The following is a 26,188-nucleotide window of genomic DNA, read 5'->3' on the forward strand; positions in this document are numbered from 1 at the left end:
TGTGACATCATCAGACTTGTTCTTTAAACCTGATTAACCGTTGTGTGAGGCTGCTGACTTGCACATACTTTACTAGACCTGTATTTCTCACCCAAGCAAACACCCTTCACCAGAATAGTAGACATATGTAAAACTACTACGGTATTGCACTTAGACATGTAGTCATACACTGAATATGCTTAGTGCTGACATGGGTGCATTGCTTTTAAAAAAAAAACCTAACTTGTTTTCTTTACAATTCTCAGCATTGTATGATGAAAAAGTCCTTTCCTCTTGTGGGTGCTAAAAATGTCCCTGTTTCATCTACAGTAAGTGAGAGTGTAAAATCATTCATTGTGATGTTTGGTGTCCCAGTAAAAATTAAGATAAGTGTTAAAGTTCGGGCAAACTTGCTGAGAGTAGTCTCAAATGTGTGCAAAATCTTCAGGATCAACATCTTGGACACAACAGCACAATCCAATTACTTTAGGCTACTGTATGCGAAGAGTTGGTGTAAATATCTGTGAGTCTGACAGGCAAATATGTGTGCTCTGATTTGCGATTGGATTCTCAATGTGCCACTCAAGTCACTGTTACGTATTTGCATAAGGAGGAGACTATAAATGAGTAACGGTTTAGGACACGCCTTCCCAGGCGCACTCAGCGGATGCTGAAAGAAACAAGATATATTCCAGATCGGCGACAGTGCTCTGGTACTTAAAGACACAAACAAGATGGCCTATAGATCAGGTCCACATTCCTCTTACCGAAAGATGTTCGGCGGGGAGAAAACCGCCGTAAGGTCCAGCTACTCGAGCCGCCAGTTTTCGATCCCGGTGCGCTCCTCCAGGGTTTCCTTCGGGCTCTCCTCCACCCCTACCATATACGCGTCGAAGACCCAGAGGCTCCGGAGCAGTGCAGCCATGCCCCGGCTGGCATCCGAGAACTTGGACTTCTCCTTGTCTGAAGCCTTAAACACTGAATTCATCACAAACCGCACCAACGAGAAGGCGCAGATGCAGTCCCTCAATGACCGCTTCGCCAACTACATCGAGAAGGTTCGCTTCTTGGAGCAGCAAAATAAGATCCTGCTGGCGGAGCTGGAGCAGCTGCGGGGCAAAGGGACGTCCCGGGTCGGAGATCTTTACGAGGACGAGATGAGGGAGCTGAGACGCCAGGTAGACCAGCTCACCAACGAAAAGGCCCGCGTGGAAGTTCACCGGGATAACCTGGCGGACGACATCGACAGGCTGAGAGAGAAGTAGGAGGCGTGGCACTTTTCTGTCCTCAACTCCATGTATTATTTCTTTTGTTGCCTAGACCTGTTATTTAGCTCTGGTACATTACATAAATCTTTATTAGTTAGAGCCTAAACAGACTATGTATAGAGTGAAAGTATGTAAACATAAATTTTTACCCTGCACTGCGCAAAAAGTTGTTTTTCGTGCTTAAAGGAGAAGTAAATGCCGCAAATGATTTTTAAGTGTATATTTACAGTGGCTGCTGAAATAAAGGTTCTACTTCATGCCTTTCTTTGCAGGTTGCAAGATGAAATTTCCCAGCGGGAGGAGTCTGAGGCAAACATGCAGGGCTTTAGACAGGTACAGCTCTACACTGGTGACAGCAGCCAAAAACTGCAATAGATGGACATTTTGAGGGTGATAAAGAGAAGTGTCTTAGATCTCAATGGCAGACCTACAGTGCCTCATATTCTCAGCTGTTTTTGATTAAATTAAGGTTTAAGCAACCAAACTGATGGAAAGTGATGTGAAAGTAATCGGATAAACCTTTACCCTTAATATGAAGATTAACTTTCTCTTTTCTTTTCTGGGAGATCTCTCTCTAATTATTGCCCATGAGCTGTGGAGACAGGAATGCACTCTTCTGATGGCACAACAGCAGATTCTAGGCATGATCCAAAATAGCTGTAGAGCAGGGACTGACCCTGGACTGGTACAAAAGGCTAAGTTGTGACGGTTGAGTTAAATCAGGCCTGCAACGAGAGGAGATCTTTTTAAGTCTGACTGGTCACAATGAATGAGCCGGACACAAGGGCAACAACAGTGTGGATCCAATGTGGTTATCAGAGCGAGAAGACAAGCCACCATGTGATCCGTCTGTCTCGTTCTGGGAGAGCATCAGCACAGAAAAATTTCACTTGTTATGGTCCTGTCAGAGATTGTTCCGTGTCACTGGTTTTCACAGGGATGAGTCATGCAGACAGTTTCCAAAGGTTGTCATGGAATAAAAAGGTGAAAAAGAAAGTTGTCATCCCACCAATGTAGTTCAAATGTTAGACTCATGATGATTATATACCTTTTAGGACTTGCTTTAAGTGATACATACGTTACACAGTCATGGCATTGTCTGTGTGAATGGGAGGAAGGAAGTCTGCCTGAGTGGCACACTGACAACAATGCAGAGCCCACAGCCAGCTCTTGCTCAGTCAGGCAGACAGTCACTCTCTCAGCCTTGGGCTTGTTTGGGAACCCCTGCTGAATAGCACACTTTGTTTGTGGCATTAGTGCAGAGGCAAAGCTGCTTCATTTGCTGATACCTCAGTTGCCAGCCTGCCAACGCCCCAACAAAGCCATGGTGCCACAGCCAGTCTGTATGTATGATTAAGTATGATAAAACAGAAGACGGCTTTATGAACTTTATTCAGTAATGTTATAAAATGATAACAAGCCAAATTAGTTACCAGTTCCAATTCTACTGGAGAAAACTGCAAGGGATTTCAGGTTAGGTTATTAATAATCTCTTTAATAATTTCTTGTGGTTCTGGGTATTCTCCAGTACTAAAAATTTCACTCAATTCTGTCCAGCCTTTTCCCACACACAAAGATTGTCAGGCCAGCAGCTATAGAGGTTCATTGTTTTGTTTTATTGTGTAGAGAGCAAACTCATGCTCCATCTGAGCTCAGGAATCATAGAGCAAAAGATAAAATAACTGTGCCAAACAAATGTAGATGAGAAAAAGTCACTTTTCTTCTTGAACTTGATTACAGTGCTTATGTGAAGTATTTGAGCAAATGTCTGCCTATAATGCAGCTGCTGAATTGTATAACGACACGAGAAAACACCTACTCATCTGTTACCAACATCTGTAAGGACATGTCACGTGCCCACGGTTGATTTTCATTGGACGCATGTGTTTGTGACCTTAATCAACCATACAGTGGGTCATTTTGTGCACTGGATTGTGTGAGGGCTTTTTACAGCATGTGCACAAGAGGGTTTTTTTTCTTTGTCAGCAAGCACATTATGCATAACTCATGTCACCTTCACAAGTCACCTTATTAAGAGTCAGTGTTATCGTACAGGATGTGGACAACGCTGCCCTCGCCAGACTGGACCTGGAGCGGAAAGTGGAGTCACTCCAAGAGGAAATCAACTTCCTCAAGAAGCTGCATGATGAGGTAAGCCTTCCTTTTTTGTTGCCTAAGCTAAATCGGTCTACTGCAGAATCACTGCACGTGTGCAGCCTGAGAGGAACATGGTACCTTTAGAAAAACTGGGCAAAATAGTTTGAAATATTTGTTAATCTGCTCAAGTGCCACATCAGCAGGGTTTAGTTTCCAAAGCTTTTGTAAGTCTTTAAGGCTAATTGCACAAAAGCATACAAAATAACTGTTAAAAAACTTTCTGTGCTAACTGTATAAACTGACTCTGCTGAATTTGCTGCAGGAAATGTTGGAGCTGCAGAATCAGATCCAGCAGCAGCAGCATGTGCAGGTGGACATGGATATAGCTAAGCCTGACCTGACAGCGGCTCTGAGGGACGTCCGTCTGCAGTATGAGAACCTGGCCTCCAAAAACATCCAGGAATCAGAGGAATGGTACAAATCCAAGGTAAAGGCATTTTAGAGAAGCACATTTAACCAAGTGCAGTAACATGAACTACAGCTTCAAAATAATCCCACCTTCAACTCATGAACTTTTTATGTTTTTATAACATCACCATGTATCTAACCAAACACCAGAACCAGTAAATATTAGGCTCAAAATTTATCAGGAAGACCATTAAAAGACTAACAAGTGTCACTAATGTTTCTTTGTATTTGTTTGACAGGTAAAAAAGTAAGTGTTTGCTACCAAATTCACCGTATAAATGCAACATCATTTGTCCAAATTATGTGATTAGTCTTTCTTATCTTAAAAACTAATTATACATTAGAATACTGAGAACTAGCAAGGTATAAGCAATCCTCCTTCCTGCCGTTTGAGCACTAGTGGAAAGTCAGTAACCTTAAAAGTGCCTTAGAGCACTGGTGCCACAGTGGTAATCCCTGCAAGGCTCTGTCGTGGCTACATCTTTCATAATTTACACACTTTATGAAAGCTGCCGTACTCCCATCTCCTTCAGCCTCTGACTCATCATTTATTGAAGAGTTGATTTCTCATTTTTTCCTTCTTTTCCTCTGTCTCTCCTCTCTGTTTGTCACTGTGATTGCCAGTTTGCTGACCTCACTGAAGCTGCAGCCAGGAATAATGAAGCTCTGAGAGTGGCCAAACAGGAGTCCAATGATTACAGACGCCAAGTTCAGGCACTTACTTGTGAAGTGGATGCCCTGAAAGGAACTGTGAGTTTCCAGTTTTTGGCTGCAATATAGACGAAACAGAATATATATATATAAATATTCAACATTTGTAAAACTGGAAGCAAAGGGGGAAAGTTAAGGAAATAGAAAGCAGAGAGGAAAATATTTCTTTTTTCTTAACTTTTACTGCAAAAGTGTCTTTTGTTCTGTCTTGGCTGCCATCCCAGAATGAGTCCTTGGAGCGCCAGATGAGGGAGGTGGAGGAGAACTTCTCCTTGGAGACGAGCGGGTACCAGGACACTATCAGCCGTCTTGAGGAGGACATTCACAACATGAAGGATGAGATGGCCCGTCACCTCCGCGAGTACCAGGACCTGCTAAATGTCAAGATGGCTCTGGACATTGAGATTGCCACCTATAGAAAGCTGCTGGAAGGAGAGGAGAGCAGGTGATGGGAGAAGCATTTTCTGAAATGCAGTAATCTGTAATACAGATAGGAACGCTCATTTGATTCAAGATTCAAGATGCTAATCTTAATTAGTGAGCTGTATTTTCTCCGTCTGCAGAATCTCCACCCCCTTGCCAAACTTCTCATCGCTTAACCTGAGAGGTAAGATTCTCCATGCTGATTTTTACAGTTGGAATTACAGTTTTTGCCAGTTTCTAACGATACTTCTCTGTCTTAGAAACAATGGTTGACTCCAAACCACTTATCGAAACCACAACAACCAAGAAAGTTCTCATCAAGACCATTGAGACCAGGGATGGTCAGGTAGAATACGCTTAAAGAGATCTTTCACTTCATACAGGCACATACAGATATATCCCTGCTCATCGCCTTTTCTCTCTTCCTCTGCTCCCTTGTTCAGGTGATCAATGAGTCGACCCAGAACCACGATGACATGGACTAATAATGTCCTTGTCTTTACCAAACCACCAACAAAAAGCAATAAGAAGAAAAACATTTCACTCGGGCTACAAGCAAGCAAACAAACCAACAACACACAAAAAGCAAACAGCTTCGAGAAGTGCCTTTGTATGTGGTGATCCAGTAAGCCTGTTAGTTGACACAGTTGTATTTTGCTTCCTTGGCCGCAGCAAGTATTTTGTCACAGTTGTTTAGACACAATAATGAAGTCAGCACAACACAGCAGTTCTCACTGAGGCCTACAAAAATCTATCTTTGTAACCAAAGTAGTATTTTTGATCAATATAGCATGCACTTACTAGAAAAACTGTATGCTAAAGATGTCACAATTGCCTGTATGCAGCAATAAACCATGAAGACTGTTACTCGCTACTGTGCACAAGGTGTAATACTTGTAACACTGCAGTGTATTATTGTTATAAAGTATAAAAATACTTTATACCTAATGCTATACATATAAAGCATTGCGTGAAAAACAATCTCTTTTATCTGATTTTAAGTACGCAAACTGTCAAAGTGTCCTTGAGGCTAAGAAGCGAACTTGAATAGTAAGTTTGATAAAAATATTTTTTGCAAAGTAAGTTAAGTTATTATGATTTAATTTAAATTATGCTTCTGAAAATCAAAGTAAGACTCCAAACATAATAAACATACTTTTTTCATGCTAAATATGTGCATTATAGGGACAAAATAATAAAAAAAATAACCCTAACTATTAGGTTGTTAGTTTAGTTAATTTATTCCATATATATTATGCACATTTGGATGCTTCCATGTCATCGCTTAAAGAAGAACCTTAATGAATTCATTCAGCTTGGCTTCAATAGAACACAATGAAACAACTCAATCATTGAGAGGAACATTTCCAGTATTTGTGCAATTTGTTGTTTTTAAACAAATTGCACAAATGTTTGTGCAATTACGTATTGATGGACAGTTATCCCACTCACTAACTCCTGTGATTGTAATGCTGTGATAATTTACTACTGCCTTACTGAACATAAGGTTTCCTCTCAGGTCGTGATGATTTGGTTATCAGACAAGCAGTATTGATGGAGACATTATATACCTATAATGTTTATCAGTGACTATTTTACTAAGAAGCTTCATCCAGAGACAGTTCATATTCAGGGGCTTCAGTGAGGTCTTTGGATTCAACTAATCACACCCTACCACCTTTGTTCTAAAAGTATTTACACATGAAAAAGGAATCAGTGTAATGGAGACAGCTCTCAGTATACTAGAAATACACAAAAGTTAATGATATGCAATAAAGCGAAGAAAGAAAACCCCAGTGACCTGAGCAAATAGCAGCATAACTAAGGGATGGTTTAGGATCACCTGAACCAACCCAAACTATAAGCTTTGTGAAAAAATAAAGTTTTACTTTGAATTTTAAATGTATGAATGTAAGTCAGGTATTTGTCTTCCAAATCCAGATTGAGAGTTTGTGCCATAGGGGAGGGGCCTAAAAGCTGAAGGCTCAGCAAGTAAGCCTGCAATCTGAGAGTGAAGTCCTCTCTTAGTTACTATACTATGGTAACTATAGTAACTATAGTATAGTGCTGTAGTGCCTGTAACACATAACAGAGATATTTTTAAGCATAACAAAAGTTTTATTTTTACTTTTGATAATCAACTAACGGCATTTATGCATCTTTTTTTATTGGACCTTTTATTAGCACAACAGGTACCACACGGCCTATTGGCCTTTTAATATAGTAAATTCAAATTAGTTAACACAATGTGCCTTTGGAGTGACGGCTGCTGCAAATGTGCTTGTTAATCCCAACATATGAAAAAAATCTATTTCATTAGTCGATAAAATGTGCTTTTCTGTCAAAAACTGGACAATTTTAAGTGACCACAAACATTTGAGGGGATAGTTCATTCAAGTCGCTGTCACAGTTCCAGTGGAAAAATACATTACAAGTTTAATTAACACACACCTGGGCATATATCAGCAGTATTTTAGTTACTGTTGAAACTTTTTTTAAGTAAGAAACAACACAGAATATGATAAGCAGAGCTGATGAATAGATCTGAGACAGAAAAAGCTCCAGGCCACTATGACACAATTCAATTCAATTCAATTCAATTCAATTCAATTCAATTCAGTAAATACAATAGAATCTGAGATTATTTTGTCAGCTGCTGTTTCTAAAATAAAGAAATAGTATTGGACTAAACTTTTAAGTTAAGGTGTACTTCTTCTTCTTTGTCTTGATGCATGCTCAATCATCCAGGTAAGTAAATCTCCAAAAGTTGATTCTGTTCATCTGGACGTAGCGTTTTTTTTGTGGGAGAAATGTTTCGTCACTCATCCAAGTGACTTCTTCAGTCTCAGCTGACTGCAGTTTTCCCCAAATCTTATAAACAGTACATTTGCATAATGACTGGAACCAGCCCACTGAAGGAACAATGGGTTGGGAGGTCAGTTCCTTAATCTTAATTATGCAAAACCCTTGATTAACAACCACTGACCAAAACCCACTGATCAAAACCCACTGATCAATGTCCATGAGTACGATTCACAGAGAGTTGGGGAATGGCTGCAATCACAGCATTGTAAGATGATGAAAGATGTACCCTTAGGCCCCCTCCTCGATTCAGAGATGGTCTTTCCCTTTTCACATGAATGGCCTCCTTGACTCTGCGCTCAAACCAGCGTTCCTCCCTGTCCAAGATGTGTACATCCTCATCCTTGAAAGAGTGTTTATAAGATTGGGGAAACCTGCAGTCAGCTGAGACTGAAGAAGTCACTTGGATGAGTGACGAAACATTTCTCCCACAAAACACTACGTCCAGATGAACAGAATCAACTTTTGGAGGTCTTCTTCTTCTTCTTCTTCTTTTTTTCTTACTGTTTTAGGCTCTGAAAAAAATATTAAAAATCTAAAATTATGTGACAGTTATGTGACAGTTATATGTCATCTGCTGATGAAAGTCATGTGATATTATCCAAAGCTCTGGACTGGTTGAGGCCGAGATAGGATCGACTATAGCATATATGAAGTAAATATAACAAAACTACACACAGTTAATCTTAAAATTAGACCTTAACATTTAACGACACATTTTAATTTGTGAAGTGTAACTTAAGGATTATCTACTTTAATGTTTGTGAAACTACACTTTTTTTCTTACAGGTGAAATATAATATTCTGTACCCCCAGGACATATCTGGCAGGTATAGTTACTTCAGACTGGGATTTCAGGTCACCTTATAACATGAAGCTGTTAAAATCTCATTCAACCACAGTGTTACATAATAGTTTTTCAACGGGGTCAATGTGGCGCAAGTATAATGAGGTCAACTGATTTCAGTGCATTAAGTACCCAGACTCCTGTGACACTGATGCTTCCCTAATCATGTGTGTTGGTCTTCCATCACAAACATATAATATGTTTGAATAAGTGCTAATTTCAGCTTAGAAACATAGTTGGTTACTATGTAGCTTATTTGCACTTAAATTAATTAGTAAAAGTTAAACTTAGTGTAACAATCATTGCCCCGTGGTTCTAATTAAAAACTGATAGAAATGCTGCTGCAAATGTAATAAATAAATAAATAAATAAATAAGTACATCGCCTACTTTTTTAAACTGCTGTTTGCCAGTGATTGAGACAACTGCACCCCTCTTCCCTCCGGTTAATAATTGAAGTAGTCAGGAACTACACCTTCATTTTCTTGACCACGCCCAAATCTCGCGATCACTTTTCGCAGATAGGACTAGGGTCGCCTGTGACGAAGGGAATCTACAGGTAATTTGTGATGATGCAATTAACATTTATGTCAGCGCAGCTAAAGCTCTGCTGGTTTTAACAGCTCGGGATACCTTGCTGGTTAATTGTTGCCGCTTGTTTTCGCCTCCCTGTCCCGGGAGATCCGCGGTTTTGTTGACAGAGGAGGAACTTTAGATGACGTGTCTTTCGGAGGAAACAGAAAACGAGGAAGATGCAGACACGGTCCGGTCAAAGTGCGGAGTTTTCTTTCTTTTGAATGTAACTTTACGATGAAGTCCCAAGCTTACAGCTGAAGTACATGTTTTTCACTGTTGGCCACTTTCAACAGGTTTTGGGTAAAATGAAATTCGGAGTAACCGTTTCCAACTGAGACGTTTAACTTTCAATTAGCGATGGGTTCGGTGACTTCTGCTCTAACTAGGACGAGAAACGCGTTGGTGAAAGTCGGCTCACAGCCGGAGAACCATGACCCGGAGAGAAGCCAGTCCGCTCCGGAGTCAGACCGGGCCAATAGCAAAGACAGGAAAAGGGCAACACGGTTCAACGTTTCTAACCAGACCGCACTGCAGAGCTCCCGGCAGTCGCTGTCCGAGGTCCTGAGCAGACAGGACTCCGACAAAGCCAAACAGAGTTCAAAGAAAAAGGCTTTCGAGAGTCCACAAAGCGGTGAGTTACACAGCATGCGATTGCTTTCCGACATAATAGCACATAACAAGGAGAAGTTGTGGAGAACAACACATACTAATGCCACTTTAAGAGCCACACATAGTACAGTTCACCCAGTTATATTTATGCAACTACACTTTAACTTCTCCAAATTTCACACAGAATTATTTTGCTTTCCACTTATTTGACAACTACAAAACACATGTGGAGTTTATAAAAGATCGCGCTTAATTAAATATAATATATATAATTATATTATATAATATATAATATAAAATTAGACAGCAGCTAGAGCCAATCTATATAGTGAGTACTGGATCTGAATACTTCTTCTATCACTCTTTAAGACACAGAGAAGCGCAGGTGGAAGTAGTGAAATTAATGATGGCTCAGTTCAATTAAGAGACCTAATGAGCCAGGTGTACAATAGCAGAACCATTTGGATGCTAATTTAAATTGCAGCTGCACTTATTAATGTCATTGATTACACCTGTGGTTTTCTTGCCAAAAGTTAATCTTTGAGAAGGGTTGAGTAACACGCAGCAGATGTGGAAGTTTTTTAAAACAAGCAGTGACCATCGACACAAGATAAATACTCCACATAACTAAAGGTCTGGCATTCAGGGTTTTGCAGCATGACTTTCTAATAGGACTACTGTGAAAGGCTTATGTCATTAAAATGGTTTTAATAATAGTTATTATATAATTTCCTCATGCTTCATACATTCACCATAGCACTGATAGTGGCCATTTTGCTTCTTCTTTGGAAGCGTTAGGTTCATCTTATATTTAATAATAAGTATCTAGAGCTGTACTTAGAAAACCACTGACATGCAGTAATCACTAAGGTTTGGTCATGAGTGCCATGTACTGCACACTCTGTTGAAAGGTGGGAATGATGTTTTGATGAATGCCAGTAAAAGTAAGTGACCGCTCCATAGATCAGGTTAGCTATTTCATTAATAGAATTTCTCAGGTTCATTTCATGTGAAAGCAACATCTCTCTCTTTGTGTGTGTGTGTGTGGGTGGGTGCGTGGTGGGGTTGGGGGGGGCATCCTGGCTTTTGTGTTACTTTATACTGCAGATGTCTGTGGTTCATTTCATGGATTTTTTTTAAAATAGATGAGAGCAACTGGTCACTTCAGAGGATCGTGTGAATATCCTGCTGACAAAAGGTATTCACCGAATGAATGCTGAGCTCTTTGAAGACCAGGCTCAATGCAGCATATCTCCACTACCAAAGCATCTCTTTGATGTTTGAGATGCCCCCCCGACTGAAATAAACAAAACTAACAGTCCTATCATTTTATGTTAACCCTGCAGTTTGGCAGTTGTGTGTTTCAGCTGAGATATACAACATGCACAAATGTAAAATGTCTTGCTGAAGCTGCTTGTGTTGTCTGGTTAATGCCTACTCAGCTCTGCAGACGAGTGTGAATCTGCATCTTCACCTTGCTCTACCGCTGCCATCTCCAGTTACAACTCCTCGCATATCTGTCCTCGAGGGAAATTCTTCTCCCCGGTTGGCTCCTTAAATATCACCTGTTTTGGGCAGTTTCCATGACCATATGACAGTGTAGACTCCCGCTGAGTTTCCTTCCTGATCCCCAGTGACGTTTATGTGTGCTGAAGAGTCTCCTGCCTGACTGTGCACTCAAGTGCTACCTCCTGAGGGGGAAAAACAAAACAAAACACACACGTCAAAAAAATAAAAATAAAATAAGCACCATCCTTAGTATCATGCTTATCTGGTTGGATCCCTTCAGTATCAGAGTGCCTAGTTATAATGTTAAGGGACTGCAGAGGTTTTATATTGGGTCTTTAGAGCATGGCTAGATGAGACCACACACAGACAAACACACCCTATGATTAATATGGACAGATCAGTACCAAAACAGCTTCTACCATTACTACGCAACATGTGTTCCAGGAATTATTTTACAGCCAGTCATACAGTCACGTGCATCTGAAGTTGAAGAACTGCGATTACCCTTCGGATTTAATGACTAGCACAAAAAATAGGTCATAAGATTTCAAGTGGTGTTAAAGGGGGTGGAGCTGCTGTTGTAGCATACATCAGTCATATTACATAAAGGAGTCAAGTTGCGTTTAAGATCGTAGGTTTTAAAAGATTTAACGTGATTTGTAGAAGAGTAGCAAGAAATTATTGACATGTTTTTATCCCAGATTTTTTCTTCATGTGTTAAGATATAATTTCATTCCTAAATCCACATAATCGGACACTTTTCTGAGCAGCGTGAAAAAAGCTGATTTTCCTATAATGACATTCTAATTAAAGAAGAAATCACTCGCTTCCAAATGTAGAAGTCCATAAGTAATTACTGTGATATTTTTTTGTTTATGGACAAGAAATTCTTGGAAAATATAACACTTTTATTTAACTTGAATGTGGCTTTTAATTTAAATGTACACTTACCTACCACTTCATTAGGTACACCTTGATTGCACTGAGTTTGACCCGCTCTTGCCTTCAGAACTATCTTAATTTTTCATGGCATAGATTCAAAAAAGGCCTTGAAACCCTAATCAGATATTTCGGACATACTGACATGATGACTTCACACAGTTGGTGCAGGTATGATTATGAGTCTTCTGTTCTCCCACATCCTGCTCTGTTTTTCAAGAAAACCAGTTCGAGATGTTTTGAGCTCTGTGACATGGCGTGTTATACTGCCGCAGGAAGTCATGCCTTGGTGGGATTGAGTGGTTGCTTGCATTATTGTTGCCTTACTATCACCTTGAAGCAGTCTAGCCAATCTTATCTGACCTTTGGCATCAAAAAGGCATTTTTATCCAGATAACTGCTGCTTACTAAAAATCTTCTCTTTTCTCTATAAACCCTAGAGATGGTTATTAAAGAAAATCCTGGTAGCGCAGTAGTTTTTGAAATACTCAAATCATTTTCTCTTAAATCATCTTTCTTCCTCGTTTTGGTCGTCATTTCGACCTTCAGCTGGTCATCTTCACCATGTTTGCATCATAGTCGCCACTATGATATCAGCTGATTTGATATTTCCATTAATGGGCAGTTGAACAGATGCACCTAATAAAATGTCTGGGGAGTGTATGTTCTAATCTTTCATCCTCGCAGCTCTGCGTCACTGTTGAGTGCAAGGAAAAGATGAAGAGAAAAGAGATTAATTAGGAACCACAGACCACTTTACATGTAGCTGATGTTCAGTGGAAAAGTTAGCAACACTAAACTGTCATTGCTTCCCACTGTGCATCTAATGTGCATTTATCTGTATGCAAGTATGTAGGTCAGGGAGGGGTACTGTAAAAAGTGGTGTCTCAACTTCACACCATTTGTGGTTAAACTTTTAATAGTCAGTTATAATCTCTCCTTACTGTCTCAAAAGTATTAAATGGTTTAATCAAAGCCGTTTGCTGTTATTTAGTAGGAAAAGCAGTAGTTAAAAAGTACCAAAAAATTCTGTCTGTTTACTAACTCTAGTTTTAAAGTATTCAGTTTAGTATTTGATAACTATTAAGCAAATATTAATTTTTGTTTCTCCTGCCAACACTGAGGATTTTTCGGTCATGCAGTCCAAATTCTGCTTCCTTTGTGGCCACTGCCCCACAGCTTGCGCAGTCTGCTCTGTCTCCAAATTGTGAAGAAACTGGACATGACTTTTTCATAAAGTGCAGAACTGCTGTGGTTTTCACGCTGTGTCCAAATAACGCAGATTAGTCGCTTTGGTCTGTCGGCGCAACGATGTCTAGGATGTGAAAGATATCTGCCTCTAATCAAAAGGATTATATTTGTTTGCCTTGCTGACCTTACTCTCACCAAACTAGTTTTGCGTCTTTGATATGGAATCATGCTGGTGCAAAAATCATTAGCTAAAACTGTGGACCATGTTTCTTAAGACCTCTTTTCCTTGTTCTCTTCAGGGTCTTGGTGCAGGAGGAATCAGATGACAGCTCATGGAGCTCTCTGTTTTGTCAGCTCATTTCCCTCAGCTTTGCAACACAGGCTAACATTACCCTTAAAGGTGCCTCTAATGAGTATTTAGCAGGGGAAAAGACAAGCTCCCTTGCGCCCAGTGTGTCTTAATTACATGAGTGTGTCACTGTGGTGACAGCGGTGTTGGGACTGACAAAGTGTATGTCATTCCGCATCTCTAATGAGCTTGTTTTTCCATCTGATCGCGCAGTTGTTGTCAAGAATTGTGATGTGCTGCTGGGACAGATTACGAAATCAAAAAGTTTCAAAACTGATCAAATAAAATGACGTTAAATTTGAAGCATCCAGAAAAAAATCTCATGCAAGTAAGTAATTATATTGATTTTTTTTTTTTTAAATCATCATATATTTTAGTTATATACAACGAGACACACACAGAAACAAAAAGTGTTTTTTTGGGTGGTTTTGTTTAAACATCAATTTAGTACAACAGACTGCTTTTAAGCCCTTTAGTTTGTCCCCAGCTTCCCTTTATCTTCACCACTAATTAAAGTCTTTGAGTGATGGCCTGTCTTGTTGTTTGATGGCCTGATCAAAGGTTGAGCAATAGTTCATGATTAATGGACATCAGCAAAGCAAGCAGGTGTGTTTCTGTTGTCAACAATCCACTGTACTACAGGTCTGCTAAAAAGAAGAAAAAAAGTTTATTTTCACATAATCGATTGTAACAAATCACGGCAGACCTGATGACATGTTCATGCTTTTCAGCATACTTTATTATTTCACCATGGTTGCTGTACACACTCAGCTCCAGCTCTCCTGCAGCCAGCCGCACACATCACCCACAACAACAACAACACTCAGGACCCAGTACTACTTATGCAGAGTGGCGTGATGAGCCGATGAAGGTCCGGTGCGTCAGCTTCTCCATGCATACTTATCCAAAAATCACATCAAAGCTGAATTAGTAAAGTAGAACAAGCACTGTTGTGTGCGTGTCTTGCACAGTACTGTGCATACAACCAGGACATCTTTGGTCAATTCAAATCTCATTCCATACTATGTGTAATAAAAGAAACATATTTTTGGGGTATTTTTTTTGCATTTTCTTTTTTTGTACTTGGACTATTGGAACAATAGCTGATTTTGTTTGTTGGAGCTTTGTAATGTTGTCTTTTTGCGTATGTGTGTATGGCTGAGATGACAATAAAATTAGCTTTGAATTAGCTGTCCATTAAAGGCAAAAATGCCCCAAATAAATCTTTAAAAAAAAACAGAGCTAGCAATATTAACCTCTTGTCTTATTTTGTGCAGTATATATTTTCAAGGTCTTCCCGTTGCCTAGTGATAGTAATGTCACCCTAATAAAGACCCTTAAAAAAATGGATCTTGACAAGGATTCAAAGCAGTGGTTGTAGAACATGCTTTTTGAATTGTGCTTCTTCTTCAAGCTAAAGGGGCCCTGTCACAGGGAGGTCCGTGATCTCTAAACACAATGAATCGTACTCTTAACTGAGTTGTGTGTGTGTTGCTTTCAAGTCTTTCATGAGATCCTCAAGGCAGTCTGGTGCTAGTTTTAAGATTATGATTTGGTTCAGTTGTCTGTTTCTCATCTCTCCTCCAGGCTGCATTTGGCTTCTATCTAGTTTGGACCCAAGAATTGCCAAATCAGTCCGACCCTTATGCGTAGGGATGATACAGTCCACACTAATGTTTATGTGCAGATATTTTGAACCACTGCTCTTAAGTGCAGTTCAAAAAACCCAAGTCACATGACTGTAGCTAATAGGGATCTTGATACATTTTATCCCTATTTTGACCTGCTGGTGCAGAAAAAAACCTGATGACATTTCAAACTTCCAAAAAACGTAAAAGTCTAATCCACAGTGTGGATTTTTTATTTTTTATTTTTTTTACAGCTGGTTAGCGTAAGCCATAATAACCACAGTGCAACTGCTAATGAAACTGTAGGGGTTAAATGATACCTCACTGATGCATTTATTCAAAGGGCACATGTTCTACTAGCGCAACACTAGCTGTTGTATATTCAAACCTTTATATCAGGGCAAAAAAAACACCAAAATATACCTGCAACAAGTGGAAACAGTTTTTTTCCAAGGCTGGATTTTGAATAAAAATCTATACGTAGGACATTCTTATTTGATTTTTCACTCATTCATACACAATACATTCATTTGCACTTCATTTCACCATAAAGAAAAAAAATCCTGCGATTATTTGGCTACACGTAGCAAATGCCATAGACAATCAAACCCACAAAACCTATGTGGTTATCTGAGTAAACGTAACACAATATGCACCCAGTCTGGTTTACAGACTGGCTCTCGAGAAATCATTCACATCCACATTATAAAAAAATATGAAAAATGATACACAGTCAGTGATTTTTAATCCAGTAAAAATCTGTAAAATTTGTAAAAACACAAAAATGGTACAAGGTAATGTAGAGGTATCACAAACCGATTTGGGACTGCTATTTTACTGGAAACAAAGGAGTTTTTGGTCCTGTTACACCTTACTCTTGGTGTTCTGTATCTGCAGCCTGAAGGAAGAAGTTCAGATTCACTGTGCAGGGGGAGAGTCTGGCTCTCAACAATAGCTCTGGCCTTTCGCGCTACCTGTTGCTCATATACAGCAGACAGTGTGGTCTGTGGGAGACCTGTTACTTTACTGGCTACTTTCACTTTGTTCCTTTTCAAGCCAGGAAATAGCTGAAAATGGTAAAAATGATTCAATGAAAGACTTATCATAATTCTGTTGACGTTGAAAACATGCAACTTCCTCAAAAATGTGAGGTGTTGCTAGCACTTCTTGACCACTGCTTCCACATTAGTGTCAAATTTTCAATTATTATCAATGACCATTCCAAGCTATTTATATTGTTCCACCTGTTCAGTAGCTTTACTCTTGATGTTGCTCTGCAGTCGAGGGTGAGGGGGCTTTCCGGGACTGATCACCACGTCCTTGGAATTCTCAGTGTATTCTCAGTATTTAGCAGACTAATGATGACGGTGTCGTTGGCAAATTTAAGGATGTGTCTGCTCACATGCTGGTTCCTGCAGTCGTTGGTCTATATGTTACTTTGTTTAGATTTGTGCAATCTTTATCTAGAAATGATTCAACTCTAGCTCTCTCTCCTATATTTTGCCTCTTTTTCCTGCAGGACCCTGAGGCTGGTTCTACTGAACTTTCTTCCCGTTAAAAGGGAGTTTTTCCTTTCTGCTGTCGCCAAGTGCTTGCTCAAAGGGCTTTTTGGGCCTATATCTAATATTTTTGGATCTTTATCTTACAATTGAAACACCTTGAGGTGGCTGTTGTTTTGAATCAGTGGTAGTAGTGACAATAGCAAAGCAAAAAGTGGCCAGTAGGTGTCAATGTAGAGAAAGCCTCACTTTTCCCATAACCACTTTTAGGCTCTTTTTATGGTGATTTGTGTCTAATGTTTGAAGGATGTATTGAATATAGAAAGCAGGTACATTCTCTTAGTGTATTCACTTGTTCACTGTTAATGTATTGCCAGTATTTTGAGTTACAGATTAAGCACTGCTGTAAGTTAATTTTGTGCTTGACTGATGTTTAATTGTTGTTTCCTGGAGTAGGCCTAGTTGCTTTTTTGTTTTCTTTATTTTTTATTTTAATGTGATTCTCTGTTCCTCTCTCATTATGACCTATTACTTTTTCCATCAGTCATTTCAAATATTCGGTGAAAGTGACGATGACAGAATTGATGTTGCCAGTGTGGGAAAGCAGAAGTGATTTAAAGAATAGACTAGCAGCCTGAATTCCCATGAATGCAGCCAGATGAGTGAATACAGCGCTACCTTGTTGAACACAGGCATATTGTAAGCTTCATTACTCAAGCTTCCTAATCTAATCTCCTGTGTCCTCTGTTTCTTAAGGAGGTAACATCAGCATATACAGAAGGAGCTATATCTTTACTATTAACAGTTCCTTGGAGATTAATAGCACTTCATACTGACCCCTAACCTGCTCCTTCTTCAAGGTCAGCTTTACCCGATGCCCGTCTTTGGTCCAGTTAATAGTCTGTGTCAGCTCTTGAGGTGCACATGAGATATCTAGTACCCCTGTGCTCCTGATCCTAGGCTGCATACTCGAGCAGTCCAGCCTACATGCTCAGCCTCCAGGCTGCTTCCATCTTCTTAACTTGAACTGCCTGTCTGCTCTGCTTCTCCTGATAGACCTCCAGAGTGGTCTCGCCTGCCTTTTCCTCCTCTCAATACCCTGTCCTCTCTACCTGCAACCCACCCACATAGTGGCCTCTTATGTCTGTTGGCTATTTGCCATAGTTCTCCAGTTTTCCCTTGCTCTGGCTGCCAGTTCGATCACCTTCTGTCGTGAGCTCATTTGTATTCCAGTTTTAGAAACATGTATCCATGTATCCACCTGCTTCTGTCTTCTGTTCTATCATTAGAGACTTGTCTTCCATTATGAATGTTAACTATGCTCATTCCAACACATTTTTTTAAAGAAATTGTGCTTTTTTAGTATACTGTGCTCATAGAGTGAGTCTTTCCCAAACCGTTCTTTTACTCTTGTCATTCCAGTACAGGGTGATTAGATTTATTTATTTTTTCTTGTAAAGTCTTCTCGTTATGTTAGACTTGGATAATGATATGCCTACTGCCTGAAAAATGTTTTCCACTTGGCTGGATGCTCTGAAAAGATCCAGTAATCATCTTCCAGCATCTTTTTCGGTGGACACATAAGCCACAGAAGAAAACACTGGTATTTCTAAGCTCAGCAGTGCATTCTTATGTCAGTAAAGCAAAGTGTTGATTTGGCTCCTCCTATGCTATCACTTTGATTTCATTTTTGAATGAGAGGAAGAGAGGTGTAACAGTGAAGCTGCAAGGAGTCGAGATAATGAAGGTGGATGAGTTTAAATACCTGTGTCAACCATCCAAACCAGTGAACAGTGTATAAAAGAGGTGAAAAATAGAGTGCAGACTAGGTGGAATGGGTGGAAATGAGTGTCAGGGGAGATTTGTGACAGAAGAGTCACAAAGCAAGAGTGAAAGGAAAGGTTTACAAGACGGCTGTAAGACTTGCTATGATGTATGGTTTGGAGACAGTGGCTCTGACAAAAAGACAGGAGGCTGAGTTGGTGGTGGTTATTGAGAGTGACCAGGCGGGACAAGATCAGAAATGAGTACATCAGTGGGACAGTTCAGTTCCCTAACTGGTCTCTCTTGAGTGTTTTGGAGGTTAAACAGTTTGACATGTGCAGAGGAGGGATGATGGATATACTGGACAAGGGATGCTGAAGATGGAGCTGCCAGGCAGGAAGACCGCAACAACATTCCTGGATATCGTGAAGGAAGACATGCAGAGAATTTGTGTGGCAGATAGGGCGAGATGAAGACAAAAAGGATTATAATGAGATCTGTTGTGTAAAGATTATCAGCTAAAACTGAATGACACTCACAAGTTAGGGTCAAGTTGTATGTATGAGAAAGTTGTCCGGCATCTTACAAACAAACTACGTAAAGCTTCCACCATGCTTGCATTTGTACTAAGGCTTTAATAGAAGCTTATATAAAAGGCTGCATAGCAACTTTTATAGGGTGATACACAGGTGTGGAACAGCACGTAGCCTCCTAAAATATCAGGAAAATAAAAGCAGAGGCCCACTTCTTCAGTTAAGTGTGTTACATAACTTCCTCTCTAACTTCTGTAACCCCTGAATGCATTAAACAGCAAGATCTGAATATAATGCACCACACTTTGACCATGATATAAAAACACCTGCTCTCATGGAACACGCTCACAAGAGAATCCTGGCATTTAACACCTTTACACAGACTTCACATATTCTGTTAGGCATGTTATTTAAGGAGCAGTGTCATTGCATTGGCAGAAATATAATTTTATTAATTACATTTTATTGCACTAAACAGTGTATTCAAACACACTGAATAAGGCTTGAAAGTATATTGTAACTGCTCTGAACCTTTCAAAAACAATTATTTAGTCCACTGACAAAAGGAAAGAGTAGCAAAGCTACAATATTCCCACACATGCCCTCATTAACATGAAAGCTGCCCTGGAACCCACAGTGAGAGTGTTACAAAATTAGGATCTTCACAAATTGCTACATGTGGAATGAATTGGAGGCTCGGGAGAGCAAGGTGACAGCAGAAGGAACGCGTAAAGAGCTCTTACTGTAGCTCACCAACAAAATGAGATGGAGTGTAATTATCCTACAGCCATGTAATATGTCCTCTGAAACCGAGCTGAGTGACTCAAACTGTCTTTCTTATAATTGGATGGATGTTCTCATTGTGATCGATAGCTGTTTGACTGTACCGATACAGATCCTTTGGGTATTAGAAGATACCGTTCCTATTATAAAACAATAATTCTATTTTTCACTATGTAAATTAAAAAACATAGATGCTCACTGTTATTTACATATTGTAATACACTCATTGGCTTTGTTGTATTGCCATTGCAATGCACTGCACTAGTTTTTCTCCTCTCTTCTGCTCTCTCTCTGTCTCTGTACGTGTGCTTGTGTTTCACGATGTGTGCCCCCTCCCACGCACGTGGAGTTGAGGAGAAACAGGTGAACTGAAGGATGTTACTTGACGTGACAAAAACTCAACATGATGATGTTTAATAAAAGCTTCCCAACTATGGCTAACCCTAAAAAACCCCAAAAATATATGGCTACAGTTTGTGTGCTGTTACATTACAGTTAAGTCAGAAAAAACTGCCTGCTGCTGCAAAAAAAAACTGCTGACCATTTTGTCTTTACCCCTCTCCGTGATACATGTGCTTCCTATACAGCTCTAGTGGCACAAGACACACAAATATAGACGCTATCATGAAATACGTGCACCTCTAACTGCTACATCGTTTAGAAAGTATGCATTAATTATTGTTGACAGTATTACACTGTGTGTCCTTATTTGACAAAATTCTTGTATAACAAAGAGTGATTTGTCACCTGTTGATTTTACACACTCATTTTCAGTCTAGCACGTATGATTGGTGTGCAGATTTTTTTAAGTAGGTGTTAGCATTTTGGTGTTTTGGCACACGGGCATCATGCATCATTCATTGCAAACTAGTAATTATTGTCAGATTACTTTTTTTTTTTTTAAAATACAAAGGAAATACAACAATACAACATTTGACAATAAGCTGAGAAGTGCATTTGACTTAGCTCTTAGGAAAGGGCTGTTGTAGGTAACTGAAACCATGGTGTTTCTCTGACTTTAAACAACTTATTTTTGTTGTCCAAGCCCATCTATGCTGTTACAGTTAGCCACGGTCTATGCCATTATGAATATAGCACATTATGCAATTAAAAACAAACAAAAAAAATTCCCCCTAATTGTTATCAGACCAGCAATTATACTGCATATAATTTAGACTGGAAAAAAAACCTAACAGTTTATGTATTTGTTGCATAAAAAATCATTTCCAATTTCCATTTCCTGCTTATTCATTTTTTTTGTTATTATTATTATTATTAAAGCAGTGGCGTGCTAATGCTTCCAAATCCCCTGCCTAACATTGCTTGGATTATATGGCAATGACTGTGTCTGTTATTATGAAAGTGAAACAACAAAGGGGAAAGGAACAAACACAATGAACAAAGTTAGATCAATATTAGCTTTCTCGAAAAAGTGCAAAGAAGAAAAGAGATTTGGACTGTTTTATTGCAACAATCCTTAATAACAATGAACACCGTAAGCAGAATGTTTACAGATAATATCTATTTACCTAAATTAAGAACAAAATTAGGGTAGAAAGACATGTTTTCTTATCTGTGTAAATGCTTTTATAGGCACAACTAATGAATCTGAGAGAGGGTGTGAGATCAAGCCAGAAGTGTTCATAAAGACTCCTCACAGGCACTAATCAGAGGGGGGAAGAAACACTGAAAAATTCCATAACTAAATGTCAGATGGTGCTAATATGGGGAGCTTTTTATCCTTTATTAATCAGGTGTGTGTGTGTGTGTGTGTGTGTGTGTGTGTGTGTGTGTGTGTGTGTGTGTGTGAGAGGTGTGCATTGGTAAAATGAAATGCTGTTCAAACAATCACAAAGGGAGGATTTTTCCTGGATAACAAATAAAGCCGCGTCCTTGCTTCGGTGTCAGTTAATCTACTGGGATTTAAAGGGGAAAAAATAAATACATTTGAAGCAATTTGTCCGCTCTTACAAACGCTGCCATTAAAGGGATAATGATGAGACTGGTTTTTTTTCTGTCAAAAGAAAAAACGTGCCCGTTTACTTGTAATGGCCTTCGGCTTTCCGTGGAGAAGCATGCAACTGCTAAAAAATAAAGAGCAAAGTCAACGCGTTGAGATCTCGCTTTGACTAAAAACATATAATCACTCCCTACCTGACTCGTGCACCAAAGTTTTTGTGTGTTTGAGGGTGTGTGATCACAACTAGAAGAGACTCTAATTGGCCAAATCCGAGCTTCCACAGCTTTTGCTAAAAATTGTTGACAGTAGGAGGAGTCACGTTCATTTAAACACCTCTAGAGAGGTCCTGTCCAACCACCACCACCACCACCCGCCACAGACACCTACTGTACCTCTAGGGGAAGAGAGACAAGGAGAGAGAGTGGGGAGGGAGGGGAGGAGGGAAATCGAGAGAGAGAAGAAAAGCAAACCAAGAGCCATAAGCTCCTTGAAATGAGCTTGTTGAGGGGTGAGAAACGGACACACCGAGAGAAAGACATGTACAACAAAGACAGGGGGTGGAGAAGGACTTATGAGAAAATTCTCCCGCTCGGCGTGTGTAACGAGAAGTGGTGAGTCTTTGCCAGTTCTCCCCGAGCGCTCGGCACTAAATGGAGTCAGAGGACTGAAACAAAACTAAAACAACGCACTGCAAGTGACAAGAGGCATTAAAACGAGATTAAAAGGAGGAAGGGTGACAGCGCGATGGAAGCCAACTCTAAAAAGCATCGATTCAGGAAGGGTCGGAGTGCCACCTTCAGCATTGATGGCTTTAACATCACCATAGGTAAGCATGTAAGCAACAAGCAGAGCACGAGCAAAGGTTAAATGTGTTTGCAGGGGAGCCCGAAAGTGTGCGTGTGTGAGTGGAACAGATTATATGGGTGTGTAAGAGAGTTCGAGGCAGTGCAGTGAGGCGTTCGGCACCAACACAGAGACATCGTTAAACACATCATCACATTTCAGCTTCTCTGCACAATTCGACACATTAGTCCATTCTGCTGAAGTTGCTGCTTGCCTCTGTACACCATGGAAACAAGGGGACTTCAGACTAAAGCTGTGTGCAGCTGACGTCACCAGGAATTCATTCTATTGTCTTGACAACCAGAGTGTTAATGAACTTATGTGCCACTTGCCTTTTTTAGTTTTCCCAGGACTTGTGAAAACTCCAGCAGTATTGAGTATTGAAGGATTGTGAAAAATAGAGTGTCCTGAAGATGTTCTGTGGTGTGTTCCCTTAGAAGACTTTGTCCTCCGATAACATGGGGGGGAGTTAATGAGAATAAGTTTGTTTCATACACAGCAGTGTTGACCTTTTGTCATGTGGGAACGTGTTGTGATGAGAAACAAAATCTTGGTCATTCTCAGTCTTGCAGTTTGGTAAACAAAGTGAATTAGAAACTCTGTGTAGAACTTATATATAATCATTTGTCATACTTACTTTTTATGTAAGGCTGAAAACACGCAACACTTTTTGTGGCACCCCTATCGGCGCTGTCACTGTTTGCACTAAGTGTATACTTATGAATTCAATATTCATTTTAATTAAACCTGCATTATGGAATTTTCTGTTAACAGTCGAGTAGATGATTACTTGGAGTGTGGTCGCCTGTGGAGACAAATCCACTGAGAATTGTAAGCCAACCTTAATACATGCTCAAGCTTAGTTATTATTGTTGTTATTATTATTATTTTGTACAGCCTGCAACTTTGCTGCCTGTGGTTCATTCTTGGTTGTGTTATCCACTTGCTTCTTAAGATGTATCCCTGTAACCTGGCCAGCATGAAACTACTGAGGAATAAAATGATTAAATGGTGGACATAGTGGTGCATTTAGCAGCTACTTCAAGTGTCAGTAGTAGGAATGAACGCTGGACTAACCGGTTATCACGTGGTTGTGCTATGTGTAAATATAATACTGTTTGTTATCATGTTTGGCACAAAAGCTTTATAAGGGTAAGTCTTTGTTACAACTTTTTTTGTTGCCTCCTGCTAGTTAAATAGTTCAGTCTTCTAACCGCACTAGGTAATTTTCCTCATTACCTTAATGAAGACTTTAAAATCTTTTCCTTTTTGATCTTTAAAATTTGTATATACATTAATTTAACTGTACACTTTAAGTTTTTTTTGCTATGAAGGAATCATATTTAACATAACGTGCGCAACAGGAAGTGCTTGCATTATGAATACAATGCACAGCGGGTACATTGAGTGTTTTTTATGCAAATCTTAACACATCTTAATTTACCTTCTCCTTACTGTTTGCGTCAGTAACAACCAGACCAGTGTGTGCAAGTTTAAAAACATTGAGATGCTAAAATAAAATCTAACTTGGGTTGAACTGGGAACATGAAGATCTTAGTACTATTACATATCTATCTATTCTTTGTTTCTAGCACAGATTTCATGTCTGGATGATGTCATTTTGCTGAGTATAAGGATGAACGTTTCAGTCTTTAGACTGTCACAGAATACAAAGACAGGAACAGAGAAGCAGTGAATGATTTCTTGATGATTTTTTTTTAAGAGTGCTCAAAAGTACCCTAAAAGATTTTATGATCCCACAGATCTTTGGATTTTCCGCTTACATTGCTGCATCTTCTTACCTGTGAAAACCTGCCTCAGTCACATGCCCCAATATCATGGCCAACTACTCACAACCATGGCAGTTGTCATGGTAACCTACAAGTGTCACAATCAATTGCTCACTGGGTCGAGGTTTCAGTCCGCGCAGCAGCATTTTACCAATCACCTCCTCTGAAGCGTGACTCCTAAGCGCTGGTCCTCATTGCCTGGCTGGACTCTTTTGTTTTCTCCTTTATTAAACTCTGAACCTCAACTGTAGCTGACAGCCTCTGCTCAGATTCCCACTGAGGTGTTTTGTCAGGTTTTAGCCTTATTAGATTTGTTATATTTCTGTTGATGTTATGAGTTTCATGTGGCCAAAGCCAGTTTTAACTTTGCAGCTCATTTGTCAGAGTACAAAGCACCAGGACTCTTGTTTTTATGCACACATTTTGTTTTTTTGTTTTTTTTTTCTGTTTCCATTTTATTAAACCATCTTTTCTCTTCCTTTTTCTCTTCTAATTGTACCATTCAGTTTGTGTCTGAAATAGTGTCTTTGTCAAATAGTCTGGGTGCCAATTTTGAACAAAGCAAACTTCTACTGAAAACAAAAGTAGCAAATGCTGACAAGCTCCTTTGTCCATTTCATATTAATAGCTGTTATAAAGACTGTAGATCCATGACATGTGATTCTTTATTCTTAGTTCTTATTTTTTCCAATTATTCCCCAAACATTTTTTTTATAACGATTCAGAAACATCCATTCTTGCACATTTCTTACTGCAGGATAATCACTATATAACCTTGTGGTTTTTTTATAATCAAATTCAAATAACACAATAAAGACTGTTAAGTTCAATACACATCTATCTAAAAAAAACCCACATAATTAGTTTAACTTAAACATCATGAATCAACTTGAATCACATATCTATCTACAGTTAAACTGGAAAAAGACACTTTTTTTGGTTTTATCTCTGTACACCACCAAACTGTATTTTAAATCAAACAGTCAAGATGTGATTGAAGTGCAAACTTTCAGCTTTAATTCAAGAGGTTTTTACAAGAATTTGACATTAAATGTTCATATAGACACTTTTTTTTTACATAGTTCCCCATTTTCAGAGGCACAGAAATAATTGGACGGTTAACTGAACAGCAATTTCATGGTGAGGTCTGTTCCCTTGTTATTTTATGATATGTGAAGCAGACTTTCAGTCAACTTCAGATAAAATATTGACAAATTTTCACTGTAATTTTAAATATGGGGCCTGAAGAGATGTCAGCGCCAGTGAGAGAGGCCATCGTTAGGCTGAAAGAATTAAATAAATCTATCAAAGAGACGGCAAAAGAAGGAGGAGAAGAAGGAAAACGCTAGCTAGATCAACAACACCAAAACCCTAAAAGACCATGGAACTCATCTAAAGTGCATGATGACAGAATTATTTCCATAGTTTTGAAAAACAACTTCACATCTGGTGTCTGGTGACATCAGTGTCAAGGACACTCTTTGAGTGTCAGGCATGCCATTGTTTAAGTTTACAGTCAAGAAATGCCTAGGGATGGAAAAACAACAAGGTGCACATCACT

The 26,188-nt window shown here is 39.4% G+C and overlaps 2 protein-coding genes across 5 annotated transcripts in view; both read left to right on the plus strand.

The window, feature by feature from the left end:
- Positions 1-638: 638 nt before the first annotated feature.
- Positions 639-5,887, plus strand: viml (vimentin like). Its single transcript, XM_006792168.3, has 9 exons — positions 639-1,240; positions 1,520-1,580; positions 3,303-3,398; positions 3,667-3,831; positions 4,437-4,562; positions 4,748-4,968; positions 5,087-5,130; positions 5,207-5,292; positions 5,390-5,887. The coding sequence occupies exons 1-9, from the start codon at positions 714-716 to the stop codon at positions 5,429-5,431; spliced, it is 1,368 nt and encodes a 455-aa protein (XP_006792231.1). The 5' UTR covers positions 639-713; the 3' UTR covers positions 5,432-5,887.
- Positions 5,888-9,477: 3,590 nt separating this feature from the next.
- The window catches only part of pde1cb (phosphodiesterase 1C, calmodulin-dependent b), a 105,730-nt gene continuing 89,019 nt past the window's right edge, over positions 9,478-26,188 (plus strand). For 3 of the 4 annotated variants that reach the window (XM_035908344.2, XM_006792163.3, XM_087831267.1), the window contains exon 1: positions 9,478-9,861. In XM_035908344.2, coding sequence (XP_035764237.2) covers positions 9,588-9,861 — 274 coding nt within the window. In that variant the 5' untranslated portion in view covers positions 9,478-9,587. Of the gene's footprint in view, positions 9,862-22,449; positions 22,821-26,188 lie in introns of those variants that run through there. The other variant, XM_006792165.3, reaches the window with a different exon arrangement.

Source organism: Neolamprologus brichardi, chromosome 18 (assembly GCF_056152115.1).
Source record: "Neolamprologus brichardi isolate AB-2024 chromosome 18, ASM5615211v1, whole genome shotgun sequence".
NCBI lineage: Eukaryota > Metazoa > Chordata > Actinopteri > Cichliformes > Cichlidae > Neolamprologus > Neolamprologus brichardi.

Bases quoted from the DNA above. Each gene is read 5' to 3' on its own strand.
- viml (XM_006792168.3), top strand. From the start codon at position 714: ATGGCCTATAGATCAGGTCCACATTCCTCTTACCGAAAGATGTTCGGC. The intron at 3,399-3,666 runs GTAAGCCTTCCT...AATTTGCTGCAG, and splicing joins TCAAGAAGCTGCATGATGAG to GAAATGTTGGAGCTGCAGAA. The intron at 3,832-4,436 runs GTAAAGGCATTT...TGTGATTGCCAG, and splicing joins AGGAATGGTACAAATCCAAG to TTTGCTGACCTCACTGAAGC.